Raw genomic sequence first — 13,063 nt, 5'->3', positions numbered from 1 at the left:
TTAGGAAATAATTTAATAGAAGAAATTATTGGGACAAAGGCAATTAGCCGGCATTAATGAATTTTAAGGAAAAAAAAGGAATGAAGAAAGAATAAGGAATCCTTTAGAATGACCTGAGAGGTCGAAACGTCGGATGTTAAAAAAGAATAAAGTTGAGAGAAAAAGGATCAAAATTGTTTTAAAAAGAAACAAAACTTATTTATTTGTGCCGACATTTTGACCTGAATTTCAGGTCTTTATCAAGACTGAAAAACAAAACAAGATAACCTTTTTCTGAGAAAAATAAAAATAAAATAATAACTAACAAACTTGAATATATACATAACAATAAATTAAGTAAGTAGTAGTTGATACTAATAGAAGAGAAAATATAATATTGTAGGGTTGTAACAAATTATGAAAAAGTTATTAAATATCAGTGTTCGAGTAAATAAAGAAATAAACATAATGAAAGGCACAGAAGGAAATGTAAATCATGAGGTATTTAAATTGACATAATAAGATATGTAAGTAATGATGAGTAATGGAATTAAGATAATAAAATATGTAAGTTATGATGAGTAATGAAATTAAGATAATAAAATATGTATGTTCTGCTTTTCAGCCCTGATGAAGACCTAAAATTCAGGTCAAAATGTGAGCACAAATAGATAAGCTTTGTTTATTTGTGTATCTTTGTTGACCACATCCACCCGACCATCTCCTCATATCTTTGTTGACCACAACCCCCCAACCATCTTCTCCTCATATCTTTGTTGACCACAACCCCCCAACCATCTTCTCATATCTTTGTTGACCACAATCCCCCGACCATCTTCTCATATCAATCTACAGTCAGCTATTAATACCTCAAAATATTATTATTTAGGGATTGGTTTCCTGTTTCTTGTAGAGTATTTGTTATAATTTAGTAATAGTCACTATTACTAAATTATCAAAAATACTTATATAATAGTACTCAGTACTAAACTCCGAATCTCAGATTAAATTTTTATAATTCCTTATTTGGTTTTCAATGATAAAATTTGATTATAAATTTTAGATTACCAACAATCGGGTTGAAATCCGAATATAATTATACTATTATTATGGTTGTTAATTATTTAAAATTATAGCCTTGATCATCATAATAAATATTATTACATATCGTAATAAATTTTTTTAAAAATATATTTTGTTGTAGCTGGATTAAAATTGAATTATAATCAAAACTGCATATTTCACTTGTAGTTAAAATATTGCAATTTAAAATTTGTTTCATGTTTCTATGACTTGATATTCCTTTTAATAACTATTAAATTTCTAATAAGGTGTAGACAGATGAGCGTAGATTAATATAATGAGGCGTAGATTAATATACAAAAAGAAACCATCTTCCTCACTTATTAAATATATACTAATTTATGAAGGTGAAGCATTGGATTGTTTGAATGCGTTAATTTCAGGAACTAACAGTCCGATTTGAAAAAGTATTTTTGCTTTATGTAGAGCATTTATTGAGGAGGGCTTTGTAACATGACGCTGCATTCAATCATAATAGGGTACAATAATTATGACTTCCTTATACCTAATAGAGTAAAAATCTAATTTTTTTTAATAATTTCCTTTTTTTATTCATATGTTTAATATGATCTCTATGTTTTATTCATTGCAACAAATTAAATTTTTGAATACTCCCATCATCTCTGTAGATATAAAATATCTCTACGATATATTGTTCATGAGGTTGGTTATTAATTAATAAAAATGCGTTTTTTGCTTTAAAGGAAGTAATATGGTTAACTCGACCTTATTTAATTTATTAATTGATTTTAGTTAATGTTTCTTCCATATTGAACTTTTTTTTAATGATTTATTATTTTCATTACTACTGAATTAGTATCATTGAAATCTTTCATACTGTTAAAGATTATAGTATTTAAGTTACAATTATGATAAGAATGTAAACCAGTTAGGTTTGTTTATTTACTCATCTGTTTAATATAATCCTAGACTTTCTACAATATTGAATTGGGATAAAAGAAGTAATTATTTTAAATTAATTCTTTTGAATATTTGTAAACAGTAATATCGTGAACAAAATATTGATATTCTGATATCAGAAACCAATCATTTATAACCAAACTATATTGTATCAAAGACAAAATATCAATATTTCTGGAATTCCAATATTCATATTCTATCTCCACCGTCCTAGACAGTTTTATTTATTAGTAGATATATTTTTTAAAATATCGTTATTTTTCCATCATTCTTAGTGATTGGTCCTTTAGTTTTTCTACATAAATTCAGTTAATCAAATGCTCGTGGATCATCATGATCATCAAACTGGCATGTATAATTCAAATTTAATGCAGTGGAAACTGTAGGGTACAGCTTATGTAATATTAATCAGAATTGGGCAAAAATTAGCTATAGATAAAAGTATAACTAAAATTGCCATGGATACCATGTTTGTTTATCAATGGCTCATTCATGAATAAACAGTATATTTGTGATTTTAGCTGTAATGTTATCTTAGCTAATTTTTGCTCAGTTCTGTTATAAATAATCTACCTGTCCAAATAAAAACTTTAATAGGATAATTTTTTCAGTATTTATTTTGAATGTCATATTTGAGAAAATTATATGGTTTATAATATATGGTAATTATACGTTAGCATACCTGCAACCTCGTCAAACCCCACCCTCCTTGAGTCCAGGTCTTTTCAAGAGCACCTTTTATTCCATGAACAAAAATTATGTCAGCCTTACGAAGTTCCGACCCGGGATCATGGAGAACTTCACAATTGACTATTTTTTCCTGGCATTTTTCTTCATGTAACCTGTCCAAAAGACCCTTTACGAGCCAATTATTGATTGTTATTTGAAGAACATCACCTGCAATCATTATAAATAATGTATTGTATTGCCAAATGATACTGATCAGTATATAATCTTTTTAAATATAACATAAAAGTGAATATGTTTACAATGACATAATCTAATGATAAACATAAATTCAATGAAGATTTTTACAAATATAAATTAAAGTTGCTGAAACTTGTCTTGTGACGAAATTTGATACTTCAAATACAAACATTTTTTTTTCTATTATATTTAAGATCCACTGTTGAAGCAATATACCAGTTTTATCAAATAAATGCATTGTATAAACCATAGTTATCATACTTTCTAGTTAGGTTATATTGCTGTCACAACAGCTGGATAATTAATTTATTTCAGCTCTCTCTTTTCTAATGTGAAGTACTTTTTCTTCTTTTTTAAAATAAGGCAGACTCAACAATTTTTTCTTTACTTTATATTTAGCCATAATGGCAGTTTTTGTATAAAGATGATAGATTATTATCCTATACCAATAGCACTGATTACAACAATCATGTGTTTTTGCAAGGTGAATTGAAGTCACATCTAATCATTAGGTACATTGAGCTGTAAAACATAAACGTGGTATCTGACGCTTATTATTAATTAAAGTTTTTGAGTCCACTCGATTCATTAGGATTGATTTTTGTAACAATTACAAGAAAATTATTTTAACATTGTTGAAGTTCTCATTTTTTCATTGGTTAGTTTCCATGTTTAGGTCCATGTGGAAAACGCCTGTCTACACAAATCGAGACTAGGTCTAAGTGGCCCAATCCTTGGGGGATTTTGGTCTACCCTAATTTTTTTTTTTTTCAAATCGCTACATTATGAATAAAATACCAATTTACTGAACAGACCTAACTTTGTATAAAAAAAAAAAAAAAAAAAAATAGCAATAGTCAAAATTTAAACTAGAAGAAAATTTTAGGCTGATATGTGTTAATATTATACCTTTGACTAATTTACTATCTATTGTAAAGTGGATTAGGGACTTTAAGACAATATATGATGGTAATTTCTTCTTTTATTTTTGTTTGTTTGTTTAGTCTTGTTTAAAGGCGTAAAACACTCATTTACTCACACACAGTTCAAAATAAAATAAAAAATATAATTAAAAAAAAATATTCTTTTCTTTTTAATTTTTATCTTATTTCATAATTATTATTGTTTTTCATTTTGGATTATATTGAGCACCTGTATAATAATTATTTTTCAATATATATGTATAATGAGCAAGTTGTCAGTGACCACAATGCCTTGTGTTGGATTGCTTGAAAATAAATGAATAAATATTAAAAACAGAATAATATTGAACCCTGGCGGATTTACTGCAACTTATCACTGGTATCTAACTTCTTCCTTTTTATCCAAAACCTAGGAGTAAATCTATAAATAGATTTCATGTATTTACTGAGCACTATGTAAATGAATGAAAAAGAACAGTTTAATCTTTAATTAAATATAATATTGCTGTATATTTTATACAATAGAACCAAAAACACTAAATGTAATACTTATGGTTGGATATAGGTGTACTCACCTACAGGTATAACATTGAGGAGCACCTTTGGATATATGTTGTCCAACTGTACCGTGCTCAACTGCTTCTTTATTATGTCTATGATCTGCCATTGCTTCTTGACCCAGCTATAGTAAATGGAGATAATAACAGGGACGACAAAGCCAAAGTAGCTCGACAACACTTGAACTTTGCTGAAAATGAACCTGTAACTATTATTATTATAATTATTATTTCATTATATATATAATTAATTAAAAGAGAAATATTTTTCATTACTAATAGAAATCAAGAATATTACTATGATATGAATATTATTAATATACTAAGGGGTCCCCCTCCCTGCCTTATGGTCGAACAAATCCCCGCTTTACAAATTATACAACCGTTATAAATTATAACTCTTTTAATTTAACTAAACATTTTTTTAAAATATAAAACTTTAACACATTAAAATAAATATAAAATATTACCGGGTGATGGCAGGTAAAATTGTCCAAATAAAGAGATGGGTTGGGGTGTTGGTTCTAAAGTGCCCGGTTCAGAATGTGGGTTTCATTTCCACTTGCGGCAGTTAATATTTATTTCTTGGCAGTCCCGAGAAATGAATCTTAACACTGCCACCTTAGTTAGTACGTGATGCCAACTTCTAAGTAGCCACCAGAGGTTGGCAAAAAGAAACACTAGGCCAACTTGCCGAACTAGTTGCCCGGACCAATTGTCCAATTAAATTGGTCACATTTTATTATAGTCCAAATATGGTTGCATTTTATTATTTTCAAATAAATTGGTCACATTTTATCATTGTCCAAATAAATTGGTCACATTTTGTCATTGTCCAAATAAATTGGTCACATTTTGTCATTGTCCTAATAAATTGGTCACATTTTATTATTTTCAAATAAATTGGTGACATTTTGTCATTGTCCAAATAAATTGGATACATTTTATAATTTTTATAGTATGTTACAAGAATACATATGAGGAGAAGATGGTTGGGGATGCGGTGTGGGTGTGTCCATGGTGACATCCAAGGTTAACTATCTTCTCATCATTATAAGAATAAATGTTAATAAATTAGGAAAAGTTCTAATTTATAAACATTCTTTATAATTGTTTTAATTAACAATTTTTTTATTAAATTATAAAATAATAAAGCTTTTTTTGATTGTTTATTATCAAAAATATAATTTTAGATTTATATTAATAGCATAGTGAAATCTATCCTCCACTCGCTAAGAGAATGCTGCTAATTAAGGCACATGAATTAATTTTTTTATAAAATTAATCTCCTGAAATTTTTAGTATTTAACCAAACAAATAGTTAAAAGTATTGAGCATTAAATAACTTAGTTGTTTGTTTTATGAGTATATAAGAACAATTAATTTCCACAAATCAATTCATTAACCCTCCAGGAAGACTGATTATTTTAGGTTACCACTAGTTTAGGTTACCGCTAGTTTGTTCCTTTCTCTCCCTATCAGTTTCAATTATTCTTTTCAACTGTTAATTTCTTATATTCAACTTATTCTCCACACTTTTATTGAATTCAAATGTCTGTTTTACAAAGCGCTATATTACATTTTTTTTTTGTCAGATGTGGCATTATTGAAGCAAAACAGATATATGTGAACACACTGGAAAGTTTTTGGGTCATCTTGGAAAAAGGAAGGTTAGAAAAAAATTTTTTTTTCCTAATAAAAATTACAATTTCACCAAGGTGACTCGATAAAATACCTTAGGTGATTAAACCTTTAATCTGGAATCACCTAAAATTTTTTTTTTACTTTCTGTTTTAGTATTTTTAAAAATTTTCTTTTGCCATTTAACTCTCGCTATATTTTATTTGTTTGCTTTTTTAAACAGAGAGCTAGTTTGTTTTTGTTAAAATACTTTTAGTCAGCTACTGTACAAACTAGTATGTTTTTTTTCTTAATTGTATTTTATATTTTAAGTTAACACTTTGTTTTGCTTTTGGTATTCTAATTTATATCGATTCAAACCCTTTCATTTTTTTAATACTTCAGATTATGAATACATAAAATACTTTGAAATCTATTTATTTGAATCAAGATCAATTTTTTAAAAAATTTTTTATCACAGGTGAAAAAGGAGGATTTACTTCAAATTTCTTATCTAAATCTTGTTAAAATCTAAATAATTTAAAAGCTGTGGGATATTTAAAATAATTTATTCGGAAACATTTTGTGTTGTTATTCTCTGACAGGAAAATTAATTGAATTAGTTTGCTACCGCTGTATTACAATGGCAGTCAACGTGACCCATATCACACGATACAGTGATTTATCTATTAGTTTTCATTGGTCATGAAGGGCAGACACTATGTCTAGTGCTTGTCACAGTTCTCAGCCTTTTATGGCAGTCCTGGGCTGGGGAACTGTAACTTCTGCGTGTCTGTTGTGCATAATGCAATTATATTCCATTAAAATTTTATTTACATTTATTTATTTGTTCATACGAAGAAATGATTCAAAAATTGACTTCATTGATATGAGAAACACAAATTGAGCTTATTCATTTGTAGGATATTGAGAGTTGTATTCTTATGATTAAAAATTTAAAAAAAGAAAACTGAACAACCATAGTGACTAATAAAGAGGCACAATATATAAATAAACAAGCTGTATCCGTAGCAACCGTGAAGAATTTGATAAGTATAGTGAATCAGCTAACGGATATAATATGTTGCCAACACACAACACTTAATGGCTGAAAGAAAAATGTTCACTTTGAGTGATTCCAAATTAATTTAATTGGTTTTAATAAAAGAAAATAACAAAGATTTTTGTGTTCATCTGTATATTCAGGATTTTAATTTTCAAAAACCTGAAGGACTTAAACATCCTTGGATTTAAAAATTTAAAAAGCCTATTTCAAGTGTGTCTGATAACAAATGTCTCTCCCTACCGGATAGGCTGCTAAGCCCATATAGAATAATTCCATAACATTTTTTTATGAGATCATAACACAAAAAAGCAATGCTTCCCGTATGGCCCCGCCTAGCTAAAATCCCCAGAGACAGACGATCCTATATTACTTTTGAAATATTTGGTTAAAATGGGAAGAGCTGTGACTAAAGATTATATTATTTTATTTTTTTTCATACAAATAGTTTGATTATGTTCATTATCTTTATCCTTCTATTTGTATATATTTTAAGAAACTTTTTATTTATTTATTTTTATTCTTATTTTATTTTATTTTAGTATGAATGTGATCATTCACCACTATTACCTATTGCCCACAATAGTATCAGATTGTAATATCTATCAATTAAATAAAGTTTTATTTAAATTAAAAAATAAAAAGGGAAGAGGAGATTTAAAGTAATTTAATCGAGCAAAAAAGCACCCAAAATTGGAAAACGGCGCGAAACCCTCCTCTCCCCCCTCCTTTATTATTATTATTACTTATTTCACCGTTGAAGCAGACACTCGTAGCGAGTGTGTTGGTCGATTTATGACATGCCACAATCTCACAAGAGAACATCTTAACACACACAATAAAGAGCAATCCTTCCCGGTCCTAAATCACTTTCAAAATATTTGCATATTAGAAAACGGCGAGAAGAAATACCTTCCTCAAATATGTAATTTCAGGTTTTTGAGCTGGGCTGTTCACACATATAGAGCATTTTATTAGGAGTGGGCCCTCAAAACGTGCATTTCCATTGAAAACTTGTTACTGTACTTCCCCTTACTATATATTCCATATATAATTAAATGAAAGTAAAAATATCATTTTTCATAGTTTTGGTATTTGTTTAATAAGGAATATGGTTATATGAGTCATTACTTTGTCGATGAAGGCCGTGGCTGAGTAGATATCTGACAAGCTGTGCCCTATCTCATTGTTTTATCTTCATTGTACAAGTCCAACAATGATATATAGTCCTCTACTAAGAATATTATCCAAATCCTACGTATTTATATAACATTGTATATTTATTAGTGGCTCTGGCTAGCTATTTACATTTAATGAAGCAGAGAGATGATTTCACCAGACAAATGAAATAAAAAAGTTAAAAATTACTTTTTTGTACTTCTTCATTATTTTTAATAAACTGACTTGGCGTCAAACTGTCTGCAACTCCACCATGAAAATTTTTATTTGAAATATCTTTATTATTCTGATTCAACTTCAGTTCACTCCTATAGGTGCTTCTACACCTTTGCCAAACAATTACATTCGCAAGTGTTTGGATTGGCTAGTACAAGTTTGTATGAATTTGCCCTTGTGCTGCATCTATACGTTTGTTTTCTGTTAGTATTGCTTTAGAACTCCCAATAAATTATTACTTGTGCTCTCCGTGTTTCAATTAATTAAAGAATTTCCCCAACCTTCTGATTCAATAATTAATTATTGTTTAAGATTGTATAATTTCAAATTCAATCAATTAGGTGCGCATATATTGTTTCAGATCTTAATAATTAACTTTAGCAGTATATTTTTTATTAAGACATTATATATCTCGATAATTAAATTAAAAAGTTTCTGATAAGAATTCTTTGAAAGAAAGTAATTTACTTTAAAGGTTATGTTATGTAGTACTATTTATATGAATTTCTATCATCTACAGCCTACAACCTGCTTTGTTGATCTTTACATCTCCTTTCATTTTATTTATCTTCAATTGATTCCTTTTTATAATGAAAATAGAGTAAATGGAATTTAGTAGCCGACAGAATTCAAATGAACAGAACAAGCGAGTGGGTACCGATGTTTGTTGCTTCCTTTGCAAATGTCTCGGATTTTTGTGGATCGGAAGTGTCAAAGTTGTAAATCCAGTGTAAAGTTTATAGTACAAGTGGTCCAAGAGGAGAAAAAAGGCAGTTATTTCACCCCAATTTTTAATTACTTTAATGAAAACTATGTATAGTTAATAGTCAAAACTGATGAGTCGGCCAAGTATAAGTAGGGGGAATAAAAAATGGCGGCTGTTTCTAAACCATAAAAAAACATTAATTTTTCTTTCGAAGCTCTGTATCTTTACAAATACTACCGATATTAGAAAATTTTAACGAACATTATTTAAAGAAGAGTAAATTTGCTACTTACGTCCAATAGTTCTCGGGATATAACTTTTTAAAAGGCAACATTTCAAAAAAATGTACTGAAAGATTAGTAGTTAGTGATTTAATTTTGAGAAATCTATATCTCAGGAACTATGTGACGTATAGGTTTGTATTAGCACTCATATTAAAGCTAGTTTAATGGATTTTTTTTTCTATAAGAATGGCTCATAGAATTAATTCGTCATTTTGGATCAGTTAAATACCATTTCATCTGGAATTATGCAAACGGATGGTTACTCCGTAAAGTTGGAATCGATTTATCAAACAGAATGCATAATTTAATAAACTATTTTCTAAAAAAAAAATTGGTAAAAAAATAGTACTAAATGAAATTAATTGCTTGATAATTATAATATATATAAATCAAAGTCCAAAGAGGAATATTTTTGTTGGTACATTTACAGCAGTGCGTGTTTGGTCCTAGTTGGGAAAGCGGACATCGCAATGCGCCGAGCTCTCTTCTATTCATTCCGTCCGTCACGCTTTTCGAATCCGCTTACGAAACTATCTATGCAACATTTTTTTCACCTAATAAAACCATGATGATTAAGCAGGAACATCGTTATGGGAGCAAAGGAGTGTCATCTCTTCAATAATTTAATTGTTGAGGTATATTGTGGTAAAATATTACTCAAAGAGGTTGTCATGTTTGAAATAGCTTATGAACTCTGACTGAACTTAGGAGAGATCAGTTTCCTATCTTTTCAGTCTTGTATGAGGATTCCATGTCAGTCGTATGTCGAGATTTAGTCCTAAGTAAGGGATCTGTTCGAAGGAATAAGTGGGGTATTATGAAAGGATACTGTTGGGCAAGAGGTCATTGACTTACGACGAAAGGTAAATGTGATTTGGTGGGATTTATTGGAATTAATTTCAATCCTCCAATTTTGGCACCTTTCTTCAAGGGTGGTGATGTGGGATTGGAGGGTTTGGGATACAATGTAAGGATCATTGTTCACTGACAATAGACATGTGTCATCGGCATACATGGTGAGAATAGTGTTAGGATGGGTTGGGATGTCAGCTGTGAAAACTGTATAAAGAATAGAACCAAGGATACTACCCTGAGGTACTTATCCATTTTAAAATTGAGGTTAAGTCTTTTTTTTTTTTTTATAATAACAGTGTATTGTCATCTTTAAAAAATAAGCAATTGTCCAATTGCCCAGACGACACCTCCCGCTGGGTATTGGATGGCGCACAAAGGCCTTGCTAAGGTTGTATCTCATTGATGTGTTTTGGAAATACAGTCTTTAGTTTCTTTTTGCATTTATCTTCTCAGCTAACCGTTTTAATTACAATATTCACTTCGTTGATAATTAAAATTTGAATAATGATGAGTTATCACTTGTTTGAACAGGTAGATAGGTTTAAGTATTTAGGTTCTACGGTATCTAGAAAAAAGGGAATTGATGAGGATATAAAAGCTAGGATTAAGGCGGGAATTGTTATTTTTCAATTTTAAACTGGTTAGCTCGCGCATTCTGTCCAAAAACTTAAAAATTAGAATTTATAAAACTATTTTCCTTGCCACTGTTCTTTATGGAAGCGAGACGTGGCCTCTTACACGAAGGGTAAAATATTCGGACCGAAAAAAGATTAACAGGAGAATTCGGAAGGCTGCACAGCGCTGAGTTGAGGGACCTACACCCGGTAAATATAATTCAAGTTACTGCAATGCTGCTTGTAAGATGGGCCTGTAAGGTTGTAGGGCTTAGTAACGAGCAGATCTCTAATATGTTAGTAAAAACACTGAACCTACGGGGTCCGAGAGGTGGACCGAAACGTAGTTGGGAGGATTGCGTTAAAACTGATTTAGTGGGATTGGGTTTGAAGGGGCGTCACTTTTGCGGGAATATATGTAAAGAACGATTGGTGGTTTCGCCATCGAACCCGAAGGTTCGTAAGCCCTTTATTATTATTATCAATTCATTTAATTAATTTCGGTTAATATTTTTTTTTTTACTCCAGTGAAACTTTTGGCATATTTTGACGTGCGATATCCGTTGGAAAGTGTGATCCTGTTAGATGTGAAGATGTCTCAAGCACTAAAATTGTAGCTAGTTAAATGTACCATGAAGTATATATATATTTATATGTTAGTATACATATTTATTATATGTTGGTAATGAACATCTTCATATGAAGGAATAGTAGTGTCGAAGATATTTGGCAAAATAAATTCACTGAATATTGATTTCTCCTTATTCAGGCAAAAAGTATTGGTATTCGGAAAACATTGAATTGGAAGAGCTGGATTAGCAATGTTCAAATTGAAGAAGTTTATAATGAATGATATTCTTGCTAAGTGCTGTTACACTTCTCATCATATTTTATAAAATAAAAACACAAACTGTTCGTTTTTCAAGATAATGATTGTTTTGGATAACAGTTATTTAGCCAAATATTGAAGGTAAAGAAAACTATTGCCCGTCATATTTTAGAAAATTTAATCTACTTTCAAATTGTGTTAAGAATCACTCTATTAAGGTAGGTAGTTTTAACGATATTGATTGCTGAATGAAAAATGAGCGATAATTTTGCGCCCATGAAATAGTACATTCATTGTAAACGTATAGGATTTGTAAAAATTTAATATTTTAAACAATGAAAATACGAGTTAGCATTTAAAAAATACAGTATCCACCAAAAACTTATTTTTTATTGTAGTGTGAACATAAAATGGAAACTTTTAATGACTGTACCCTTTTTTTCTTTTTTAGTCTAAGAAACTCAATAAAACATTCCATGCATTGTTGGTGATTTTCTTGTTACAAATCTGAATGCCCTAAATAAGAGAATTATCAAATATTAAATTTAGTTGAGCATGTCACCAAGTAATACTTTATTTTCATAATGTTAATACCATTTAATTTGGTTAATGTATCATTGTTGATTTCCTTTTCTGAAATTGTATTAAGTTCCAAGTACTTTTATTTTTCAATCTTTATCCGAAATCAGGGATTTGTTTTGATAAAGTCATGACATAAAGAGGAGATGAAGGAGGGGATAGCTGATGAGGTTGGTGCCAGAGTCCCAGTTCAGAACGTTGCTGATCCTTAGCGGCCCCGAGATATGAATCAGGACATTCCCAGTCTGGGGCTGTATTATGTGTCCTCGATTGAAGGATAGGGCCTTTTTTATTAAACAAAAACAGTTTATGGTGCATTAGAAATCGGCACACCTTAGTTAGGCAATATCAAGCATTGAATTCCTAATCCCCTCAGCACTACTTAACATCATTCCTTTTCCTCCACTTCGAAAACAGTTGTTTGGTTTAGAGCGAGGTATCCAATGAACTAGAAGCGAACGTATAAGATAAACGAATTGATTCCGCGATTTAGTTCGACTATCCATATAGAATCCTACAGGTTCTCCTCCTACCATCGACACAAATATATTCCCGATTCCTTTTTTTTTTTTTTGATTGTTGATTGACCGTGTGTATAGATGAATGGAATATGGTCCGGGTGCGGTAAAAAAAAACTCAAATAGTAGATAATTATACTATTTTATTGAGCCAACGTTTCGCCCCACGTTGCAGGGCTAAAAAAGATACAAACACTATAGTTACAAAAA

General features: G+C 29.9%; 1 protein-coding gene across 3 annotated transcripts in view; it reads right to left on the bottom strand.

The window, feature by feature from the left end:
- The window catches only part of LOC106688121 (protein SERAC1), a gene marked incomplete at its 5' end in the record, with an annotated part of 19,230 nt that overhangs the window by 5,360 nt on the left and 807 nt on the right, over positions 1 to 13,063 (bottom strand). Inside the window, 2 exon segments of one of the 3 annotated variants that reach the window (XM_014432433.3) lie at positions 2,666 to 2,880; positions 4,409 to 4,599. In XM_014432433.3, coding sequence (XP_014287919.3) covers positions 2,666 to 2,880; positions 4,409 to 4,599 — 406 coding nt within the window. 3 annotated transcript variants of the gene reach the window in all.

This window comes from Halyomorpha halys, unplaced genomic scaffold (genome assembly GCF_000696795.3).
Source record: "Halyomorpha halys isolate HHAL.00 unplaced genomic scaffold, Hhal_1.1 Scaffold1054.1, whole genome shotgun sequence".
Taxonomy (NCBI): domain Eukaryota; kingdom Metazoa; phylum Arthropoda; class Insecta; order Hemiptera; family Pentatomidae; genus Halyomorpha; species Halyomorpha halys.
The sequence above is the reverse complement of the archived record's forward strand: the minus strand, read 5'-3'. Positions and strand labels throughout refer to the sequence as shown.